This window comes from Rhineura floridana, chromosome 6, assembly GCF_030035675.1.
Source record: "Rhineura floridana isolate rRhiFlo1 chromosome 6, rRhiFlo1.hap2, whole genome shotgun sequence".
Lineage (NCBI taxonomy): Eukaryota > Metazoa > Chordata > Lepidosauria > Squamata > Rhineuridae > Rhineura > Rhineura floridana.
The window spans coordinates 74,956,645-74,981,579 of record NC_084485.1 but is presented as its reverse complement, the minus strand read 5'-3'; the positions used below and the strand labels follow the sequence as shown (position 1 = coordinate 74,981,579).

At 41.2% G+C, this 24,935-nt stretch overlaps 2 protein-coding genes across 4 annotated transcripts in view; one reads left to right on the top strand and one right to left on the bottom strand.

The window, feature by feature from the left end:
• The window catches only part of KCTD20 (potassium channel tetramerization domain containing 20), a 57,879-nt gene that overhangs the window by 29,289 nt on the left and 3,655 nt on the right, over positions 1-24,935 (bottom strand). The gene's annotated exons all lie outside the window — the stretch shown is intronic.
• ETV7 (ETS variant transcription factor 7) lies at positions 2,194-24,306 on the top strand. 3 transcript variants are annotated; one of them, XM_061632439.1, is made up of 10 exons: positions 2,197-2,485; positions 3,215-3,315; positions 8,821-8,950; positions 10,090-10,254; positions 13,866-13,988; positions 16,069-16,305; positions 17,932-18,074; positions 19,958-20,058; positions 21,297-21,445; positions 24,180-24,306. In XM_061632439.1, the coding sequence occupies exons 2-9, from the start codon at positions 3,256-3,258 to the stop codon at positions 21,412-21,414; spliced, it is 1,077 nt and encodes a 358-aa protein (XP_061488423.1). In that variant the 5' UTR covers positions 2,197-2,485; positions 3,215-3,255; the 3' UTR covers positions 21,415-21,445; positions 24,180-24,306. The 3 variants fall into 3 exon arrangements, with proteins under 3 accessions (XP_061488425.1, XP_061488423.1, XP_061488424.1); XM_061632440.1 differs by lacking the exon at positions 3,215-3,315 and having other exon boundaries at positions 2,201-2,485; XM_061632441.1 differs by lacking the exons at positions 19,958-20,058; positions 24,180-24,306 and having other exon boundaries at positions 2,194-2,485.

The following is a 24,935-nucleotide window of genomic DNA, read 5'->3' as shown; positions in this document are numbered from 1 at the left end:
AAGAGTCCCTGCCTAGCACGTACAGAAAACAAGAGACAGCATGCCTCTAGCCAGCTGCTGGATTTTGTTTAAAATAACAACAAAGACATAATATGAACTTGCGCTGAATTTCTAAAAAAATATTTCAGAGCAAGTCCACTTTTGCTTTCCACCCCAGAACCTATTATTGGTCTATTAACCCTTTCCTGACTCAATATAGCTAAGTTTTAGATATTTAACCATACAGTTTTACCAATAGAAAATACATCCAAACAGAATCAACTCACGTTTTCAAAAAGGAATAGTCACAAGTTCAACACACACATTTATATGTGTTCTTGGGCCTTTTCACATTCTGTTCTTCTTTGGAAATAAATTTGTGTTCCATTTCTTGACATATCAGAAATGGTCCCAAGTACAAGCATACAAACATGCACACACACAAGATCATACTCATCCTGTAAGGAGATGGGAAGCTTTCATTTCCATTATAGATGAACCATAGCTTGCTGGGCCATCTAAACCCAGACAAACTGTGATCAGTGTTAACGATTGTCAGTAGAACAAGCCAGCTTCATACCATAGTTTATGAAGCTGGCTTGTTTCAATCCATATTTACAAAGAGTCATTCACACATCTCTTCATCCCAGGGAAATATACCAGCTGAAGCAAGACTTTAAAACACTAGCGCCTCCAGCCTAAAGCTTTGGAATCATCTCAATATACTGGGATAAAAATACAAATATTCAGAGTTATCAAACAATGATTTCAGCAAGGTGATATTTCATGAATATGTACTGAAGATGATAAACTGAATGTGATGAAGAAGACGTGTCAATTTTTACTGGACTGATGATTCCTAAAATACCAAGATCAAGACTACAATCCTTAATCTTGAACTCAATGGGGCTTACTTTTGAATAGACATGTATAGAATTGCAGTGCTAATCATACGTGCGCAATATTAAAAATGATTGATGAGAGTGATTGCTATATAATTTGATCAATCCATAGATGAGGAAACAAAGCACACCACTCTATAGTTTCTAAACCCAGATAGTTGTACCATCTTGTTAGGAGGTCCATTCCGCACAACATAGGAAACGGACCTTTTGTGTAGTGGCACTTACCCTTTGGAACTCCCTCCCCTTAAATATTAGACAGGCACCATATCTGTTATCTTTTCAGTGTCTACTGAAGACATTCCTCTTTCAACAAGCCTTTTAAGTAGACCTTATCCTAGTCTGTGTCTGTGTTGGAATTACTTTTTAAGATGTTTTTAAAAGCTTTTTTAAAAATATGTTTTTAAAGATATTTTGTTTTAACATGTTTTTAAAGATGTTCTGTTTTAATATATTTTAAGGTCTGTTTTTAAGATGTGTCAGAGTGTTTTTAGTGCTTTTGTTTGCCGCCCTGGTCTCCTCCTTGGAGGAAGGGCGGGATATAAATTTAATAAAATAAATAAATAAATGCATTTTACTCAGAGTAGAGCCACTGAAATTAATGAACTATGTTGGGCCTACTCTGAGCAGAACTAACACTGGAAACAACCCAAAGATCTTTTACTAGTCTGTCATCAGAGGCTTACAGAGCAATCGTATACTTTGTTACTCAGAAGTAAATCCTATTGAGTTAAATGGGGCTGACTCCCAAGTAAATGGGCATAGACTGCAGCCTATTTCTGTGGACATTGTCCTTTTGAACTCAATACATTTTACTTCTTAGTGTAATTTGTGTTCCTCTGAAGAGTCTGAAACAGATAACTTCAAAGCCATGGTCACAACCAGGAATTAAGAGATCCAAATCTGGCTTTTAAATATCGCCTTATGTACTTACTACAGTTTTAACATTAATATTTGTAATCTTCCCTAGGTACTTACTGGAGTTGATTGTGTACTTTGTCAATTACACATTGACATTGAGTACCTCCTGGCCCACCCTACAACATCTTCAACAAAGGGGCACCTTAAAGACTAAAAATGTATTGTGGCAGAAGCTTTGGTGGGGTCAGGTGGCCCACTTCCTAAGTTTCATAAACGTACACCTGTCCCACGAAATGTTATGCTATAAAATCCATTTGTTAGCCTTTAGATATGGCAAGGCTCTTTAGTCCGGGAAGGCAATGCTGATAGACTCCTAATACTATTATATGGCTGCTGGTGGTGTTTGTTTTAAATGCACTTATTATTGGGACTCTCTGCCAGTCTCCTCGCGTATTCTCGCTGCGTATAAAGAGGCAGAACAAGCTGACACCTAGGCGAGGCTGAGGGGCGATGTCTTTGCGGCGGCTCCTACTGTTTTATGGGCCAAACTCCAGCAACCGTCGGTTCCGGCTTGTTTCATTTTCGTTTCCCGGAAGGATAGTAACCGGAGACCACGCTGCTCTGCGTTTGCTCACCAGCGGAGTGAGGGGGTGGCGGGGATTTGGGCAGAAGACTGTTTGGCACGTGGAGGGTCCCAGCCCCTAGAGCAGCGGCTCCACCTTCCCTTTCCACCTGTAATGCAGGTAAGAGCTGCTTGGAGCGCCTGGGCCAGTCAGGTGGTCTGTCTGTCCGTCTGTTGCAGTCACTTGACTCTGTGCCTTTTCCCCGTCTAGTCTCCAGATATACTCAGACACGCCTCCAGCCATCCCTCTAGCCCCTCCGTCCCCATTTTATCTTTCTTCTCTCGTTTAACACAGACCCCAAGTCCAAACACGTGCCGTTTTGCTGCGTCCTTCCCAGGTCCCAAATCCACAGACACTCCGCTTTAGATCTCAGTCTTCAGATTGTAGCAGCAGGGACCCTCTCACTTTCCAGATGTTTGGGGACAGTGTTAGCTTCCAACATCGCTAGATCCGTTTTCTGCGTTGTTGTTTATTTATGTCTTTATTTCAGAATGGGCAAACTCTGGAATTCCCCAGAGTTCATTTCACAAGAGGAAAGACAATAAGCTAATGTTCTAGGACAAGTAGGATTTTGGAGAACAAAACTGGGTTGGGTGGGTTGGGAAGGGTATCATCAACTTAAAAATTACAAAAATACAAGGAGAAACAGAACTTGGTGGATCGTCTCCAGAAGGTAGGGCTTGGGGAACATTACTCGATGCCCTGGACTCTCCATTGTGGAGTCCCGCAGGGATCGGTCCTGTCCCCTATGCTCTTTAACATCTACATGAAGCCGCTGGGAGCGGTCATCAGGAGCTTTGGAGTGCGTTGCTGATGACACGCAACTTTATTTCTCCTTTTCATCTTCAGGTGAGGCTGTTAACGTGCTGAACCGTTGCCTAGCCGCGATAATGGACTGGATGAGAGCTAACAAACTGAAGCTCAATCCTGACAAGACTGAGACGCTGTTGGTGGGTGCCTTCTCGACCCAGGTGGTGGATGTTCAACCTGTTCTGGATGGGGTTACACTCCCCCTGAAGGAACAGGTTCGTAGCTTGGGGGTCCTTTTCGATCCATTCCTGTCTCTTGAGGCTCAAGTGGCCTCGGTGGCACGGAATGCGTTCTACCATCTTCGGTTGGTAGCCCAGCTGCGCCCCTATCTGGATAATGATGACCTCGCCTCAGTCGTCCATGCTCTGGTAACCTCGAGATTGGACTACTGCAATGCACTCTACATGGGGCTGCCTTTGAAGACAATTCGGAAACTACAGCTAGTGCAAAACGCAGCAGCCAGACTGCTGACGAGGACCAGATGGTCCGCACATATAACACCTGTTCTGGCGCGTTTGCACTGGCTACCTATTTGTTTCCGGGCCAGATTCAAAGTGCTAGTTTTGACTTATAAAGCCTTACACGGTGCGGGACCACAATACCTTACGGAACGCCTCTCCCGCTATGAACCTACCCGCTCACTACGTTCAACATCTAAGGCCCTCCTCCGAGTCCCGTCCCATAGGGAAGCTCGGAGGGCTGTTACTAGATCCAGAGCCTTTTCAGTAGTGGCCCCCGAATTATGGAACAGTATCCCCGATGAGGTGCGCCTGGCGCCTACTCTTCTATCATTTTGGCGCCAGGTTAAAACCTTTTTATTCTCCCAGGCATTTTAATTGCTTAATGTTAAGTTAATTTTATATCAAGTTGTTAAATGCTTAAGCTGTCTTTTTTTAGGGATTTTATCTGATGTCTATTTTATTGTATTTTATTCCTTGCTGTGAACCGCCCAGAGAGCCATTGGCTAGGGGCGGTATAGAAATGGAATGAAATAAATAAAATAAATAAAAATACAAGGAGAAACAGAACTTGTTGGATACTTTCTCTTAATTTTTTTAGGCAAGCAGGCTAAAGCTTTTAGGTTGTGTTCACAAGTGATGCTTAAAATACCTCTTTGGAATATGTCCTGTGTTGTGGATGTAGGCTGGGACACAGAAGAGAGACCATTTTTAAACCCAATATACTTTCTAGGCAATGAAGGTTATACAATCAAATTTCCTATGCGGGGAAAAGCAACAAACAACAAGTAGTACTTGTGAAATCAAAGGATATGATGCCACAAATGGAGAAATAAAATGTTGCCATCTGATTAATGTTCTGTAGCAAAAGAAGAAAAAATAGTGTTAAGCTTGTTTTTGTTTTAAGTATTGCTGTGGCCATGTACTGATCAACTTAAAGCAGTCTGTTTTTTTCTTCTCTAATATTATCTCATATATCCTAGTTTTTAAAAATTCATTTGAAGTGAGGTGGAAACACGACTGGATATCTTTCACTTTTATTTTCACTGGGTGTCTATGAGTCTGAAACACCACTTTTTTGCAGTTTAAGGAATGCCTGCAGCAGTCTGGTTAAGTCTAATTATGACAGCAAAGAGTCTTGTGGCACCTTGAAGACTAATACATTTATTATGTCATAAGATTATTTAAACTAAAGTCTGCTTCATTAGATTATGGTGGACTCCAGTCCTCAAACACTTATGCTATAATCAATGTATTGGTTGTTAAGGTGCTATAAGACTTTGCTAGCTTTTGGGGAGGGAGGGTGTTAGCAACACAGCTACCCCTCTGCTAATTAAAAGAACTAACCTAAGTCAATCTATTTCCTCCCCTACAAGGCAACTTCTGAAAACACATAGATTGTAGTCTTGACTCTATTTACTTTTAAATAGCATTCTTGGATTCAGTGAGAATACACAAATATTAGAGGCTCTGAGACTTGGGATTGATACGTATAAACTGTTAGGTCGCATTGATTTCAAAGGTGAGTCACACATGAACTTGACTTTTTCCCATCAAAATCAATGAGACAGAAGCTTCCTTAGTTTTGGCTGAATCATGCCTTTACAGTTATTTTGCTGTTGCCTCCACAACAACTCTGCTATCTATTATTCCCATTTCACAAAAAGTGAAACTTAAGAGAAGTTGCCTTGCCCAAGACCACATGGCGGCCTTTCCCACCCAGTGTGCCTCCAGATGTTGTTGGACCACAACTCCCATCTTCCTGACCATTGGCAATGCTGGCTGAGGCTGAAGGGAGTTGTGGTCCAACAACATCTGGAGGCACACTGGTTGGGAAAGGCTGCCACATGGTCTGCTCATGCCGAGGATCTGGAACCTAGATCTTACTCTCAGCCACACTGACTTCTACTTTCGGGGTACCTGGGAGCTTGAAAAGCATTTTAAGAACATAAGAAGAGTTTGCTGCATCAGGACAGTAGCCTATTTTGTCCAGCATCCTGTTTTCACAGCAGCCAAGAAGATGCCTATGCGAAGCCCACAAGGAGGACCTGGACACAACATCACTCTCCCCTCCTGCATTTTCCAGCAACTAGTATTCAGAAGCATACTGCCTGCGACCATGGAGACAAAGCATAGCCATTGTGACTAGCAGCCATTGATAGCCTTATCCTCCATGAATTTGTCTAAGCCTAACACTTTTTTACATAACACAACCATCATCCAAGTCTATGCTCCAATGGCAAACGCAGAAGAAGAGCAATTGGAGAGATATCATGCAGAAGGACAGGAAGAAATTGATCACATACCAAAACAAGATGTGCTGACAATCATGGGGGACTGGAATGCAAAAGCAGGGAACAGAGAAGAACTAGGAATTGTGGGGAAATGGAGCTTAGGAGACAGAAATGGACCAGGAGACTTACTGAGTTCTGTAAAGCCAATTATTTGTTTCTTGCCAGCACATTTTTTGAGCAAACAAAAAGATGACTGTACACGTGGACCAGGGCTGTGGAGTCGGAGTCGTGGAGTCAGAGTCGGGAGCAATTTTGGGTGGAGTCGGAGTCGGGAGCAAGTTTGGGAGGAGTCGGAGTCGGTAGCAATGTACCGACTCCGACTTTCAAATAAATTTTGATTGACAAGAAGCAATTTTGGGTGGAGTTGGAGTGGGAGTCGGACAGTAGAAAAATAGAGGAGTCGGAGTCGGAGTTGGACAGTAGAAAAATAGGGGAGTCGGAGTCGGAGTTGAAGGTTTGGTGTACCGACTCCACAATGCTGACGTGGACATCACCAAATGGGAAATATAGGAATCAAATTGATTATATAATTGGAAGCAGAATATGGAGAAGTTCCATACTTTCTGCAAAAACAAGACCAGGAGCAGACTGCGGTACAGATCATGAACTGGTCATATTGAAAATCAGAGTAAAGCTAAAGAAGAACAACAAAACAATCATAATGCCAAAATATAATTTAAATAACATCCCAGGAGATATAAAGATCAAATAAGGAACAGGTTTAAGGGTTTCAACTTAGTTGACAGAGAACCAGAAGAACTATGAAGTCAGAGACGTTATCAGGGAAGAATGCAAAAAGACAATACCTCTAATTAAAAAGAGAATGACCTCAATGGATGGCTGAAGAAACTCTTACAATGGTTAAAGAAAGAAGGAAAGGAAAAGGAGATAGAAACACAGTCAGAACCCTAAATGCAACAATACAGCGACTAGTACGTAGGGACAAGGAGAACTATTACAATAGTTACTGTATAGAAAGAGAGGACAACAAAAAGGGAAGAACAAAAGCCCTATTCCAAAAGATTAAAGAAATGAAAGGGAAATTTAAACCAAGAATAGTGATGTTGAATAATCAACAGGGGAACACACTGACTGACCGAGATGAAATAAAAGGAAGATGGAAGCAATACACTGAAGAACTCTATAAAAGAGATGCCAGGATGACAGATTCATTCATGGAGGAACTGTATGATGAAGAACCAGAAATTTTAGAATGTGTGAAAGCTGCTCTTAAAATACTTGGAAGAAACAAACCACCAGGAACAGATGTCATACCAAGGGAGTTGCTACAAGCTACTGAGACTGAATCTGTCCAAATTTTGACAAAAATTTGTCAAGAAATATGGAAAACTAAACAATGGCCCACAGACTGGAAGCGTTCAATATACATCCCAATTCCAAAGAAAGGGGATCCCAGGGAATGCAGTAATTATCGAACTATTGCCTTAATATCCCATGCAAGTAAAGTTATGCTCAAGATTGTACAACAAAGGCTCTTGCCATATATGGAGCGAGAAATGCCAGATGTCCAAGACGGATTTAGAAAGGGAAGAGGCACCAGAGATCGTATCACAAACATACATTGGATAATGGAACGGACGAAGGAATTTCAGAAGAAAATCACTTGTGCTTTATAGATTACAGCAAAGCCTTTGACTGTGTAGATCATGAAAAACTATGGAATGCTTTAAAAGAAATGGGGGTGCCACAGCATCTGATTGTCCTGATGCACAACCTGTACTCTGCACAAGAGGCTACTGTAAGGACAGAATATGGAGAAACCGATTGGTTCCCATTGGAAAGGGTGTGAGACAGGGGTGTATTTTACCGCCCTGTTTGTTTAATCCATATGCAGAACATATCATATGGAAAGCGGGATTGGACCAAGATGAAGGAGGTGTGAAAATTGGAGGGAGAAATATCAATAATTTAAGATACGCAGACAATACCATACCACTAGCAGAAACCAGTAATGATTTGAAATGATGAAAGTTAAAGAGGAAAGCACAAAAGCAGGACTACAGCTGAACGTGAAAAAAGACTAAAGTAATGACAACAGAAGATTTATGTAGCTTTAAAGGTGACAATGAGGACATTGAACTTGTCAAGGATTATCAATACTTTGGCACAGTCATTAACCAAAATGGAGACAATAGTCAAGAAATCAGAAGAGGGCTAGAGCTGGAGAGGGCAGCTGTGAGACAACTAGAAACGGTCCTCAAATGCAAAGATGTATCACTGAACACTAAAGTCAGGATCATTCAGACCATGGTATTCCCGATCACTATGTATGGATGTGAAAGTTGGACAGTGAAAAAAGCGGATCAGAGAAAAATCCGCTCATTTGAAATGTGGTGTTGGAGGAGAGCTTTGCGCATACCATGGACTGTGAAAAAGACAAATAATTGGGTGTTAGAACAAATTAAACCAGAACTATTGCTAGAAGCTAAAATGATGCAACTGAGGTTATCATACTTTGGACACATCATGAGAAGACATGATTCACTAGAAAAGATAATAATGCTGGGAAAAACAGAAGGGAGCAGAAAAAAAGGAAGGCCAAACAAGAGATGGATTGATTCCATAAAGGAAGCCACAGACCTGAACTTACAAGATCTGAACAGGGTGGTTCATGACAGATGCTACTGGAGGTCACTGATTCATAGGGTCGCCATAAGTTGTAATCGACTTGAAGGCACATAACAAAAACAACATTATGATACCAGCAGTTTTATTTTCAGTTCCTTGTAGTTTGCCATTGAAACAAGTTTGAGCTTGCTTCTGTATAGCACAAAGTGATATAAATATCATAGAGGGGCGTTACTAAAACATAGATTCTTTCATATAGAGAATCCAGTTTGTTCTCCATACAATATATTTTTCTTCTCTTAAGGGTGAAGTGGCAGCTAGTTCTTCAAGTCCTGTGGCAACATCTGCTTTTCCCCTTCCGTTGCAGCCCACATCTGTGACATCATTGCAGCCACTCTACGAGGGACAAATCTGCACATTACCAGGCTGTCTCAGTGAGTAGAAGAGGCATTAACTAAAGGACCACAGATCAATACATTTTTTTTAAAAAAGAGAGATTTGCAACAAAATATTGCTGTGTGTACTCCTGTTTAGTGATCCAGTCAACAAGCCATACTCTTTTCCAGGATACTCCATTTCATTCTCCCTCCTACCTGCTTTTCTGCCCCCACCCCCAACAGTCAGTCAGCAATCACTAGCTGGCCACTGATCAAGCTCCTTTTTTCTCTCTTTTTTTGCAGGGGGAGGGGAAGCCCACATAGGTTTTTTTCCTAAAATATTTTTGTACTTCTGCAAGTCTTGAGTTCCCCCAAGCTGCTGATATCTCTTCCTTATGCATGGATAGTGCCTTTTTTAACTACAATAATAGCACCCGCTTCTGATCATCAGATATATTAGCATCTAGAACAGTTATCATAAATACAAATAATTTTATGGAGCAGACACACTCACCATCTGTCACATTATAAAAGCACTTCTAGTGTTAATGAAGACAGATGTAACATTTTTAAAGCAGAAGGGCTGCCTCGAAATCACTCTCAACATGTTCACTGCAAGGCAGCTTTTCTGCCAGGGTGAAAAAACAGTTCTGCAATTTTGCTGCTTTTCTGTTTGAATTGGGCAAAAGCCTGGGGGTTGGGAATGAGGGGTGGATGGACAAGAACGATGGCTGAACCAACACTCAAGAGTGTTCAGCCCCATGCCTTCCCTTTCAAACACTACATCAGTCTTCTTCACTTATTAAGACGAAGTAACCTTAAGAATGTCTTACGATGTGAATTAGACAGAAAGGAGAAATGAGCTGTTGTTAAATGGCATATACAATCTAGCCAATGTAACTTTTTCATTCACTGTAGAGATGCAGGAAATGGAAAACCTACTTAACTGCTGTGTCTGAAACCACCCTTGGTTAGGATTAGGTATTTTGACATGATACTTTGTACTGTGAGAACACCGAATTTGATGCACAATTCAGTATTCTAGAGATCTCACCCATCTTTTATTTTCTATAAAGCAATTTCCTGGCACATTTTACTGTGACTTGAAAATGTATAGGAGCTACCTGGGGAAATCTCAGAAGCTGGGGGAGGGGCTGCCATATTTTAATTTAAAGACCAGTCTACTTTGTTTTCAGGAATCCAGCCCTCTCTGTGGAGCAAGGATGATGTGATCCACTGGTTAAGATGGGCGGAGAAAGAATATTCACTCAGGAAAACAGATGAAAGCAAGTTTGAAATGAATGGGAAAGCTCTTTGTATTCTCACCAAGGAAGATTTCAGATTCCGGGCTCCTAATTCAGGTTAGAGGTGTTGTCCCTAATTCTTCAGGGGTAATGAAGGATTTCTTACAGGGAAAGGGAATTAGAATTAGGTTTAGATTTAGATCTAATGCTATAGAGAGCATGTGGAATGACTACTTAAAACCTCCTCACTAGTCAGCAATTTGCTTTTGTGAGCATATAGCATTTTATTCACAAAGGCAAAAAAAGCAGTTTAAGAACATACCTATAGCCAACAGATATTTCTGTCAGACTTTAAAAATCAGGGAAATTGGGCAGCTCTAGTGAATGCACCAGGGGAGCAGGAAATCTGATCTCCTCTCTGAGATATTGGACTGCCCTACAACTTTGTAAAAATGCAAAGACAATTTGGGTTGGTCTTTCACAGTCCAATCCACTTCCTGTGCAGCTTGGAAAAATTTGGTAACGTGCCTCTGAGCATATGGTGAGTGGTGGCAAGGGGGAGAGAAGGGGAGGAAGGGCAAGGGGGAGGAGGGGGGAGAGGGAAGGAGATTGTGCCTGGGCACTGGGCAGAGCGAAAGCCCCTTTTCTTTCCAAAAGGAAAACACTGTGAACAGTATCATAGTTTTTCAGGGTTTTGCCCACCTTTTTATTCTACAGCAGGCACATGTAGTCTCCCACCCAAATTTAAACCAATTGTCCCTGGCCACATTCACACCATACCTTTATTTCACTTTACACAGTCATGGCTTCCCCCAAAGAATCCTGGGAAGTGTAGTTAGTGAAGGGTGCTGAGAGTTGCTAGGAGACACCCTATTCCTCTCACAGAGCTACAATTCCCAGAAGAGGGGCTGTTAAACCACTCTGGCCACTGGAGCTTTGTCAGGGGAATAGGAGTCTCCTAACAACTCTCAGCCCCCTTCACAAACTACACTTCCCAGAATTGTTTGGGGGAAGCCATGGCTGTTTAAAGTAGAATAAAGGTCTAGCGTGGGTGTGGCCCCCTGATTAGGCAAGCTGCGCAGCTGTGAATCTGGCTTTTAGAATTACTGAGCATGCCTATGCTATTATAGACTCCAATGTTAACTTTCTTAAATTAATTAAAAATAAGCCAGGCATTTTTTTCACTTTTAAACTACAGAAGATGAAGATCAGAGTAAGGGGCAAGGTCAGTAATAGGATTACAGGTACTCTGTGAACATGGCTGATTTTTAATTAATTTCAACAGATTATGAGATTACTGACAGAAAAAAGTCCAACAGGGGTCTGGATTTTCTCTCTTTTGTTTTACACTTTGAACTCTAGATTCTCTCTAAGTGTTTTGTGTATCACCATGAAAACCTAGAGGGTTGTTAAGCAAGTGCTTCTGAGTTTAAGACTATTAAGTTTTCTAAGATTTTGTTTTGAAATGAGTTTATAGGGAGCAGCAGGATGGCTTGGGGAGTATTTTCAATTTATCATTGCGGAATGCAAAAAATCCATGCTGGCTATAGTATACAGCCACTCCTGGGAACCTGTGACCCTCCAGATGATGTTGGACTACAGTTCCCATAATCCCTGACCATTGGCCAAGCTGGCTGGGGCTGATGGGAGTTGGAATCCAACAACACCTGGAGGGCCATAGCTTCCCCACCAGATCTTTTTAAAAAATTATTTGTTTAAAATATCAAATGTAACTAAGAAGGAAAAAGAAAAACAATTTTTAAAAGGGAAAAGAAAGAACCATGACAAAAAACATTGTCGCCTCACATGAAGGATACAGTAACCATCAGTACTTCTGTCTGAGGTTAAACGTATAAGTTGATATAGGTCCTCCAGATGTCTAAACAGGTATCCATACAAGATTGACTTTTGTAGAAAATATGTTCAAATGTAGCTGAAGTCCTCAGACCACTGTATAAGAGACGGCAGGTGTTTATCCTTCTTGGCTGGAAGTATAAGTCTCTTAGCAGCTATAAATCCACTTGAGGCTGAATTTTAATGCCTCATCTGCCTCAGGAGAAATAAACCCCCAAGTAGTAGTTCTGTGGATGCTTACTTGGGAGTAAGACCCATTGAACAAAGTAGGATTTACTTCCATCTAAACTAAACTACATCAGCCTCTCCCAGGGCAACGTGCACACCTGCTACAAAGGACATGGAGAAGGCTATACAACTCAGTTTCTAATCCATATAATTTACCATCCATATACTTTTAACTTCTTGTTTTAGAATTATTCCACTGAAATCAGTGGGTGTACAGTGGGAAAGCTTATTAACGTCAATCAGTATTATTCATTAGGCTGTTTACAATGTCTTTTCTTAGGTCTTGTCCTTGATCTCCACTCTACCATCAACCACATCCCTTTTTCTTAACAGTACATTGAGGGGAATTGTTTAATTCTTCATGCAGAGTTGGTCTTGATTACCAGTGCATAGTTGGGGACAGACTAACAAGAATGACACAGGATGGCCATTGGAATGCATGGGTTTCTTCTGAATAGCCATGATAATATCACAAATTTCCAAATGGCCATTGAGATGCATTAAACCAAGGCTAATTAAGTGGTTGCTTATAAAATGGTCTTAGGGACTGTCCCCCAAATGGCTAAACAGAAAAATATTGCCCTTCTAAATGGCTGCTGAAAGGACATTGAGATGGCCGGGAGAGACTGAACAAGGACCTGTATGAACCCCATACTCACTCGCTGGCGTACTTAGGGAAGGGGCTGTAGCTCAGTAGGAGAGCACATGCTTTACACGGAAAACATCCAGACTGATTTCCCAGCATCTTCTGTATGAAATCTTAGAGAACTCTGCCAATCGGTGTAGATAGTACCGAGCTAGATGGACCAATAGTCTGGCTTGGTACAAGGCAGCTTCCTATGTTCATATACAGGAAGCCAGTAGCAGATGGTGGAGGAGAGGCACTTACCTGATTTCCTAGAAGGTGAGTTGCTGCTGCTTCCTGGGAGGGGGAGGGCCAATGTCAATGCAGTGCAAACACACCAACAGAACCAATCTGATCTCTTTTTTAAAAAGCAGTGTGTTTGTAACATCAAACCCTCCCCACCGCCTCTCCCTCCCTGTAAGCAGCAGCAACTCACCTGCCAGGAGGCCAGGTAAGAGCCTCTGCCCACCATGCCATCTGCTACTACAGGGAGTCCTCTAAAGACTGTGGTATCTCCTTAGAAATAGATTAACCTTCTAAATGGTCGTCTATAAACACTTCCATATCACTTCAGCCATCACCCACAGAGCAGTGTGGAGGTTAACAACTCATTCTGATGGATTTCTATGGTGAAAATACCATTTAACTCTAATGGCCACTTGATCATCTTTTTAGGTACATCCCCCCAAAAGCTGTGTACCTGGAGCAAGCAATGAGAACATCCAAGACCATGAGTACATTTTGTCTGAGTGGGCTGAATACATTGTTGAGTTTCATGGTGGCTCTCTGTTTCCCACATTCTCAGAGAACTGTGCTTCTGACTCGCAAAACGACTGAATTCCTGACTGAATTCAGCCACACTGAACTGAGTTGCAGACAATAATTTCTTTTGAGATGAATAGGCATCACAGATTGGTGGCCGGGTCCACTCATTGCTTCATAGGCCAAAGCGAGCCATTAATATTATTTTTTAGGATATAAATGCTGTGGGATTGGTCTATCTCTGTTTCTTTCCCCACAGGAGACGTTTTATATGAATTACTCCAATACATTAAGACCAAGAGAAGAGCCCTTATTTGTAGCCCTTTCTTTAACTCTGCCATTCAAGATGCAGGACACACGCCGACCCAGAGCACTTCAGAAGGTAAGTGCAATGGAACAGCGGAGGGATTGCAGTAAACTGCCCTTGGCTGGCATCCCAGCAGATATAGATTCACATCTTGTATTCCCCTGTGCTGGGAGTCAGCAGAGATCTGGCCCTTTAAGAGGGGGCATAGCTTAGTGGTAGAGAATCTCCTTAGCATACCAAAGTTTTAGATACAGTCCCTGGATTGAGAATGACCTCTGTTTGAGGTCTTGGAGAGCCGCTGCTAGTCAGCGTAGTCTTTATTTTAAGCATTTTTACACCACTCCCACAGTGGCTAACTGTATGTAACATCATTAAAAACAATATCAACAGGACAGTTGCTGACTGTAGGTTTACAACCTAAAAGCCCCAGCACTAAAAGAAAAAGGGATGGGGAGAAAAGAGGAAAATTAGCAAAGTCAGACATCAGTTCTTAAAGTTACATTGTAGTTCTTAAAATGACCAACTTAAATGGAAACAGTTTGGAGTAAAGAAGAGCCAAATGGAGCCAGTCTCTCAGCAGAGCCAACTGAGTGGGCCTGCAGTCTCATCTCTGCTGCAGCCAGATGCAATGGCACTGGACTAGACAAACCAATGTTCTGAATCAATATTTATTTAGACATAAATCTGAAGAATTCGTTTGCATACCACCCTTCAATAAGTATTTACAAGGTAGTTCACATACACATAGGAAATAATAAATGCACAAAAAACAAGAATAATCAACGAAACAGCTTCATGTGTTTATATGCCTCCATTGGGTAAGTGTAAGTGTAGCCAAAGTAACATTAAAAGGGCAAAGCTTTCCTTGGCTTTCAGCTTCGCGCCACAGAAAGGATTTGAGAAGTTCAGCGCTCTGACTACAGGATAAGTGGCTTAGAGCAACTGTGCCAGGATATTTGACCCAAACAAAAAAGCAATTGGCTGGGATCCAAAGATGCCAGTGTGCACACCCAAGCCCTGCCATGCATTCACTGGGATGCCCACAATTTATTCTGACTGTAGTGCTTTAAGTTGCATTGGATGCTGCCCCATAGGGCCATCCTGACATTTGGAAGCAAAATGGGGTGGGGTGGGAGTCGTAGTGGAAAGAAGGACTTCAGAAGCCTCCATGTGTGTGCAGAAACTCCAGAGATTGATCTTTGGATGCCTCCCATAGAAAGTCTGAGGTTTGGTTTTCAGATATGGCTTCTAAATTTGTACACTATGGGAGCCTATCATATTGCCTTTTTCTTTAAATAGGCGTATGAAAAGTATCCCACTTTTATTTAAGGCTGCCAGTTGTCTCCTAACGAAAGGACTGATCTAGTCCACCCACAAACCTGTCTCAAAGGATCCTGTTCATATTAAGCACTCACTGTTCTGTTATTTTCTTGCTTGATAGCTTCATAATCACTGGACACTAAAGTCAGGATCATTCAAACCATTGTATTCCCAATCTCTGTATGGATGTGAAAGTTGGACAGTTAAAAAAGCAGATAAGAGAAAGATCAATTCATTTGAAATGAGTTGGAGGAGAGCTTTGTGCATACCATGAACCGCGAAAAAGACAAATAATTGGGTGTTAGAACAAATTAAACCAGACTTATCTCTAGAAGCTAAAATTATGAAACTCAGGTTATCATACTTTGGACACATAATGAGAAGACATGATTCACTAGAAAAGACAATAATGCTGGGAAAAACAGAAGGGAGCAGAAAAAAAGGAAAGCCAAACAAGAGATGGATTGATTCCATAAAGGAAGCTACAGACTTGAACTTACAAGATCTGAACAGGGTGATTCATGACAGATGCTATTGGAGGGTCGCCATAAGTTGTAATCGACTTGAAGGCACATAACAACAACAAGCTTCATAATACCAGCTTTGATTTCCTGAGCTGCTTTCCTCAGATATTTTCTTCCCTGAGATTATCTCTGGTGCTCTTCCCATGGGTGCTAAAGCCCATACAGTTCCGCAGGATAAACAATACTAGGGAAGGTCATTGTGCAGTTAGTCTGCCACAGTTGGTTTGAGTCCAGGCCTGGGCTTATCTCTTGTTATAAGTTGGTTTCATAGTATTCAGGTGACAAATAATGATGTCTTGATCTCCAAATAGGCCTGAAATATAGGTCAGAAGGTCTCTCAGCCGATGGTCATGAACACCCAACAAAAAGTTTGATCATCGCTACGAGTCATCCAGGCCACGCAGACCTGCGCAGATCTCCTACCAAGACCTTCTACAGTCCTGTGTCTATCAGTTTCTCTAATTGCAACTCGGAGAACAATTACAGGGGAGATATTATTTGTTCTTTTCCTGTGATGGCACCAGCTCCAGTCAGTGGTAAAATTGCAGGCAAGTATGGGTTCTTTGCAATCCTAAGCTCTGTTGTTGTCACATGGCTGCCAAAAGATTATTGGATTGTAAATTGTATGGCACCCTTTGTAAGTACTGAAAGCACTTTATTTATTTTTAAAAAAGTATAGGCTACATTTCAAACAAAATGCTTGCCAAAGAAGTTTACAAAAATGCACCCAAACCAACCAACCATCAGACAATTTTCAAACCAGATAAAAACAAATGTTACATTTTTAACAGTCCAAAATACTACTAAAACCATCATGAACTAATATGACCATACTGAAAAATCAAGATACAGCCAGAGGCTAGTCATAGCCACAGACTTTACAGACATTAAATTATCTTTACAACTGTTCTGTAAAGTAGGCTGATATTGGTACCCCACATTACAGCTGGAGTACTGGGGCTAAGGGTTGAGCTGAGACTTGCCCCACCTCATAGCCCATGCTCTTAACAGCTATAAAACACCAGCTCTTTACTAAACGTTCTGGAAAACGTAACCCTAGGGCCAGTTTACATGACTATATTAGCACTGTGTTGTTGTAGGGAGCATCTACGCTGGATCTGGACTAATTTTAGGAAATATCCAATCTACAGGAATGAGAGGAAGAAGTTTTCTAAAATATATAAGATGTTATTGAACAATCAGAAAGTAAATGGGAAAGAATATAGAAAGAAAACGGAATAATGATATAAAAAGGGTAGTCATGTAACTATACATTATAGTTTTTATGTGTTAAGTTTTTGTGTATGTATAATATGTTGTATAATAATAATTTTTAGAAATAAGGAACTGGGTTGTACACCACAAAATAAGCTTTGGATAACGACAAATCATACTACACATCCAGGAGAGAGTACGCTACAAGATGGTGCTGAGTCCCTTGGGACAGGAAGTGGGGGGAAGGAAGTGTCAGAATCCATGTTTTTGTAGGTGTATAACTTCACAGTGCACATTTGGCTTTTTAGATTAGGAGGTTATACTTTACAGTCCCACATGAAGGCTCTTTTTTTAGTTTTCAGGTGTTTTTGTGGAGTCCTTAATACAATTTTGGACTGCATCTACACTACAGTTTCAACCTTCATTAAAGTGAAACTACATATTACAAGGGAAAGAAAGGCTTCTCAATTCCAGGTTTCCATAGGAAGGCAAAGGTGGGGGTATGACTGTCTCCCCGGGCCATTATTAATTGTGTTTTGCCCCATCCAGGCTTTGAAACTGGAAGGCTAAGCCCAGAAAGGGAAATATAGCCGGGAAGGATTTTCAGGATATAAGTGGGGGCGGGGTAGAGGGGTCAAGGACCCCTCCTTGCTGCTTACTGTTTCTTCTCCTGTAAATGCTTTCTTTAGTTTCTCCTCAGTAGCAGTTCACACAGGGGTAATTGCTGAACTTCTCATCCACTGAGTGGGAGAGGTGCTATAGGTCACAAAGACGCAATGAGGTAGCTCTGGCAGGGTGGGAAGCAAGATCTTCCTCTTGTCATTGATCACTGCTCAGTGGGGTCGACCTGTGAATGCATCCCTCAGCTCACCTAAATGATGACATAGTATTGCCCAGTAAAGGAGCTAATTTGCTTGAGCTATAACTCTTTCGATGTTTTTCGCTGCACTAACCCTCAGACTGCAGGTTACTTTGGGATTATGTCTACCAGCTCCTCTGTGACAGCCGATATGAATCATTTATCAAGTGGGAAGATAAAGAGGCCAAGATCTTTCGGGTGGTTGACCCCAATGGACTAGCCAGGCTCTGGGGTAATCACAAGGTATTTAATACACTTATCCTGTGAAACTGTTTAATTCAGATTTTTATAGTTTCAGAAAAGTTGTTTGGGCCATTCCTAATCAAGATGAAGTCACTGAACATTTTAGTATTGTATTTCCATGTTTTTAAACTCAACCAATAAATGAGGTATAAATGCCATTTGTGAAGCAGCCATTAGGGTGCACTGTGTGAGCAAGCATATGGGAATATCACACCTTCAGACTGGAGAGAGCTCCTTCCTGATAGATCTGTGCACAAGTAAGTACCCTCAGAGTACTTACCCATGGTGGATCCATTGGTAAGGAGGTCCCCTACTAGCTGTATGAGAGTCAGAGCAAACTTTTGTGCAAACCAATTAGATGTAGATCAGTTGGTTGGAAAGTGCTCTGATTCAAGCAGCTGCCTGACTGGACACCTATCTTAAGAGAATGTACGTGTCTGAGAAGAGCTTCTATTTGTCAATTGAAGCAGCAGCCTGAGGCCCTTCCTGGGCAGTACTTCTACTCCCAAAGAAGATGAGCTGGTTGGAGCCCTAAGTTGGAAGAACTGGTATATGTTGCCCTCAGGCTGTCAAGGAAGTGTAAAGTAGGGATCATCCTGTTCTGCTGAAATCCAACCTTTGTGTATGTATATGTGTATGTATTTTGTGTGTGTGTGGCGGGAGCGGGACTGGTCTTGGAACACTTGCAGATCCTGTAGTGTGCATCCTCAGAACCCAGTTTTATATCTACTTCCCTGCTCAAGGATCTTTTCTGCAGCAAAGGGGGACTCCACTTCAGGAGGAAATTTATCTCCTCTAAGCTCATTCTGTCAGATAATGTGGTGATGAAGAGGGATCGATGCCCCTTCCCCAAATTATGCATAGGGTAATGCCTTATGTTCAATATAAACGTTTGTGTGGAGACATCAGTTTCAGAGACTTACGGATGCTATCTCAGGGAAATTGGATAACAGCCCCATGTCTATAGATCAGGAATGGGAACCTGTGTCCCTCCAGATATTTTTGGACTGCAACTCTCATCATCCTTGACTGTTGGCTATGCTGGGTGGGGCTGATTGGAGTTGGAATCCAACAAAATCTGGAGAGCCAAAGATTCCCCATATCTGCTCTATATGAGTGCTTATCCAAGTTGAAAGGGATTTACATGAGCATCTTTTCTCCAGTTAATGGAACTGTTATAGAGTGAGGATAAAATAGGAAAATGTCTTCTACCTTCTGGTTTAGGTACAATGCTTGTGTCAGGGTTTTTTTGTTGTTGTTGTTTTTGGAAGCCTGTGTTAGGTCAAAAAATGTCTAGGTTTTCTTATGCTGCCTTGCAAATTCTTTGTTATCAATATAATTATTTTTCTTGAAATAAAGCCCATGATCAGAAGATCACAGTAGTTGTTCTCTTCAAGCAGTAACATTTGTTAATGTAATTTACTTTATGTATTCTGAATCTTTAGCTGCTGTACAGTTGATCTTAATGTGGAAGAGGGAGCTTAGTGGGAAAGCACATGCTTTGTTTGTATATGTAAAATCCTAAATGAAATCCTTGGTAACTCTTGTTAAAAGGGCTTGTTAAAGTTGTAATAGACAGCACTGAACTAAATGTATTGATGGTTTGAGTCAGAGTAAGGCAGCTCTTTATATTTTACAAATGCACAGTGCCAAATGAAATTGATCAAACCAGTAGCTGATCAACCCCATTTAAAACCAAGCATCTGCTATGATCTATAAAGTTTGAAATTACGTTTTCAGGCAACCTTCAACAGGCACTGAACTGTGGTTTTGCAGCCATATTCTATGGTGGTCCTTAGCTAATCCAGTTTAAAACCTTCAAATAATGGCCAAAGGAAATCAACAGTCCATATTAAAGTCATTATCATCTTTGGAATTTACAGAACCGTAGGAACATGACATATGAGAAAATGTCAAGAGCTTTGAGACATTACTATAAACTCAACATCATTAGAAAAGAACCTGGGCAGAAACTCTTATTCAGGTAAAGAAAAAAATGCAACATGTAAGGTGAGCTCATTGAAGAGATATTGCTAGACATGATAGCAGCATAGGTGTTGAATCTTTAAGGCCCGTAGAAAGTGCTGTGCCCCATAGTTGATAAGATGATGAGGAAGCTTTGGTTGTGTCCCTCCAGTGCCAGAGAGAAGACCCAGAGGATGCGGGTCACAGTGCCAATGACCTATGAGACCACATCAGCTAAAAACCACAGCAAAAAGGCAGTGTGGAAGTTTTTGATAAACAGGTTTGCTAAGTTAGAGGACTTTTCTTGGTGTATAAAAATGGCAAGGAACTCTGAGACAGCAGGTCTAATACCACTTTGGAGGATTTGAGCCAAGGGCCTTAACCCTAAGGTTGAGCCCCTTAATCAGCATGGAATCCTGCACAGGAACCTGTAGTATAAACCAACTTAAGAACATAAGAAGAGCCTGCTGGATCAGGCCAGTGGCCTGTCTAGTCCAGCATCCTGTTCTCACTGTGGCCAACTAGATGCCTATGGGAAGCCCGCAAGCAGAACCTAAGCACAAGAGCACTCTTCCCTCCTGTGGTCTCCAGCAACTGGTAGCCATTGATAGCCTTATCCTCCATGAATTTGTCTTCAAGGGACTTCAAACAAGCATGCCTAATCTGGTTGTTTCTATTTTACAGAAAAATCAGCTATGGGGCTCAGATCTAGAAAGTACTTCCAATTCACATTGAGGCCCCACACCACTTTTCTTTTCTGGCTGCTTTGCTGTTTATCTGCAAACATCATATATTGGTATGAATGGTGGAAGCCCAGGTTACAAGCCCAAATGATACACAACACCCTTGTTTGGAACTAGATAGTTCTTTATCGGCCAAATCCTCAACATTTGTCATGAGATAATTAAATTTTCAATGTAGTTTGATTTTCTTTTTGCTATTTACAGGTGCTGTTACCAGTCAGGTGAATAAGAAATAAGGGAGATAATAAATTTAAAATAACCTTTAAAAATCAAAACAAATTTTGTCAGTATGATTCCCTCATCATACAAACAGCTTAATTTTCCACTTATTAGGGCAGAGCCATTAGCATCCCCTATTCAAAACTGTTGCCTTGCAGAATTAACATATTTTTATAGGTACAGACCTCATTCTGGTCAATTTAGATATTTTTTGCTGAGACTGCAACACGTACTGGATCATCACAAAAGGCTTTGGAAGGTCAAAGTATGTATGTGTGTTTCTTTAAAATTCCAGATTCCTGAAAACTCCTGAAGAGATAAAACATGACAAATCCAGCAAATATGAACAGCTGGACAATGAAGAGAAGGAAGGAGAGGACTGGAAAGATGACGTGTTGGAAATCTTACCATAGAACATTTGCCAAGCCACAGAAGAACTAATAGGTTGCATTGTGCAATGGAAAAGCTTTAAAGCTGATGTGAAATAATGTCTCAGGACTTGTCTATCCTGTAGCTTGCTGAAGCTCACTTGTAGGGGATTAATTCACTGGCCCTCTGCTACCTTAGTATCTATCAGTTTTTAAACTGCTGCTAAACTGTAAGCAAACTCTGCTTACATAGCAGTGAACTTTTTTGTTTGAAAACCGTGGTCCTCAAAATCATGTCTCCAACCAGGGCTGTGGAGTCGGAGTCGTGGAGTTGGAGTCAGAGTCGGAAGCAATTTTGGGTGGAGTCAGAGTCAGAGTCGGTAGAAATGTACCGACTCAGACTCCGGCTTCAGAATAAATTTTGATTGACAATTTTTTTAAAATATAAATTCAAAATGTGTATGACACAGGACCCAGATGAAGACAAATGCTGTGATACCAAGATCAGCGCATATTCAGGCAGCGATAAAAATGCTCCTACGAGAGCTTCCAATTTAAAAAGACATTTACAGCCCTTTCCAGGGCTGTGGAGTTGGAAGCAATTTTGGGTGGAGTCAGAGTTGGATAGTAGAAAAATAGAGGAGTCGGAGTCGAAGGTTTGGCGTACCGACTCCACAGCCCTGTCTCCAACCCCACTACTCATCTTGTTGCTAGAGGATTTGGTTAGTCACTCTCTCATAGATCAACCTTTTAAAATATATATAGCAACATAATTCGTTTTGTAAAAAAGAATTGTGAGGTTATGCAAGAAGAGCCTGCAGGATCAGGCCAATGGCTAATCTAGTCAAGCATCTTTTACTCTCAGCGGCCAGTCAGATACAAATGGGAAGCCCAAAAGCAGGACCTGATTTCAACAGGACCCTCCCCACTTGCGATTCCCAGCAACTGGCATTCAGAGGCATTCTGCTTTCAGCAGTGGAGGCAGAACATAGGCACTGCAAACCTTTTGTGCTAGGCCCAAGGGAATAAGACAGTCCATTTGGCCAATATAGCCAATACACAAGTATGGGGTTCAGTTTATTTTGCTAAACCATTTAGGTAGGAACAGTTGCCTTCTTGAAAATGGTACAACTTGAAACTTGCAAAACCAGCTCCCAAAAGTTTCTATAGTGGCTCTTGGATGTTTTTAGTGTAGAGTCTGTGCAGGCTAACTTCGAGTTGAATTTAGCAATGACCTCTGTCAGCTGCTAATATACAGTAGATCAAAATCAAGATAATTACAACTTTAACAATATGTTATTTCACAAATGGTTTTCATCTTTAGTTCTGAGGTTGCTATTCTAGGTTTGTTTGTGGGTTTTTTTGCAAATGGGAAATGTAGTCTGAGAGATAAAGTACAGGTATTCTTTTACCAACCCTGCTAACATCAACACAACTTTCATCCCCAACATGCAAGTGCAAAAACACCAACTTTCCATTGCCGGGCTGCATAATGTTAAGACTGGGCATAGCTGGTTACATGAATCAAGTTAGTTTCCCAGACTAACTGAAAGGAAACGTTGAGCCTTTTGCTTGTGATTTTTTTCCCTTTTAGGTGTTTTTTGAAACAGCTGCTTTTGTTGATCACGTATCAAATATTTAATGTCCAAAATGGGTGGTTTTCACTTCACAATTACTGATAATAACAATCTTTAATTCTGATCTGGCTCTAGTTGCATCCTACTAATCTTGCACAAAAATCTCTGGCCCTGGGTAAGAATGTCAGAAAAGGCATGCCCCAGTTCAGTGAGACCTAGATGAGTTCGGCCATGTGGATGCAGTTGCTTATTTGAGTCACTGATGCCATTAATAGTCTTGCAGAACCCCCTTCCCTTCCCTTATTTTGCTTCACTTAACTTCAAAATCTGGTAAGCCACCCCTGTTGCTTTTGGAAGTCTTCCTGCTGCTCATTCTGCTGAGTAGGGCTCTGGACTTCTGCCCCAAAGTCCTGCCCTGATGGCACTGATTTGCATTTCATGTATGTGTAACCTTGCTTCTGAGTTGAGGTATAGAGCTATGGAAATGTTATATTTGATTTATTCCAGTAAAGACAGTGGTTCCCAAACTGCAGGACAAGCCTCACTTGTGGGACCCAGGACTCCTGGACCATGCGTATGTAAAATTCTTGGTAGTGATAGGATCCTGAGCCAATATACAGAGAAGGCAGTGCTTCACACTGGATTTCTGGGGATGGCTGTTCACCCATTAGTTACATTAGGGGCTTGCATTTGGTGGAAAATAATTAAAAGTGTAATTAGGAAAGAAGGGAGCCCAGAAAGAGCAGCTGATTTCTCCTTATATTGTTGTTCTCTGAGTGATTCTACAAAGATGTCAGAGATCCAGTACTATTCAACTTCTGTTTGTTGTGAGGTCAATACCTCAATCCACAGAACCTCACATGCTGCAGCAGGATTTGTGCAGACCTATTAAACACAATTGCATGCCACATTAAATATTGGGTTGAGGAGAAAGTAAGTGGGAATTAAGTTTAAAATTCAGAATGTTTGAAAAATGCTGGGTTCAGGGATGAATGCTGAATGTAGACACACTCTTGTTCTAAAGTGTGCACCTAAGAGCTCTGCCGCAGAAGGAAGATTATTGCACTGATATATAATGGGAGAGATTTACTTTGTTTTTCAAAATGGATGACACTATATAATAAACTGAATAAGAAGTGAGAAGGATTTGTTGAGTTTGTGAGAAATACCTTTTTAATGTGCAAACTGATCTATACAAAGGGGATTTTTTTAAACAACGTTCTTGTTTTACAGATAAAGCAAGAATTCATCTTTCCCAAGTTTGGCTCACTACCTGGTGGACCGCACTGGCTTGTGCGAGAATGCAATAGGAGTTAACCGCAAATTTAAAAAAATTACATTGCTATATTCACTTTCATAATCCGTGTTGGTCTGATTTTTTTTTTACACAAAATAGCATTTGATACTATATCATTATTATACAGCCAGGTAGTTTTTGCATTCCACAATATTAAATCGAAAATACCCCCCATGCCATTCTGATCCTTTCCATAAGCTCATTTCAAAACAAAACCCTACAAAACGTATAGTCCTGAACTCAGAAACGCTTGTTTAACAACCTTAAATTTTCATGGCGATACACAAAACAGAAAGAATCGAGAGTTCAAAGTGTAAAGAGAGAGAGAGGAAAATCGGACCCCTTTTGGACTTTTTTCTGTCAGAGTTCTCATAATCTGCTGAAATTCATTAAAAACCAGCCATGTTCACAGAGTACCTGTAATCTTATTACTGACCTTGCCCCATACTCTTTCATCTTCTGCAGTTTAAAAGTTAAAAAAATGCCTGGTTTATTTTTAATTAATTTAATAAATTGCATTGAACTGAATGATAATGTCGGGCATGCTCAGTTGTGTTCTCAAAGCCAGACTCACAGCTGCTTGGCTTGGCTAAACAGGGGCCACAGCCACACCAGACTTTGATTTGACTTGAGACAGTCATGGCTTCCTCCAAAGAAACCAGGGAAGTGTAGTTTGTGAAGGGTGCTGAGAG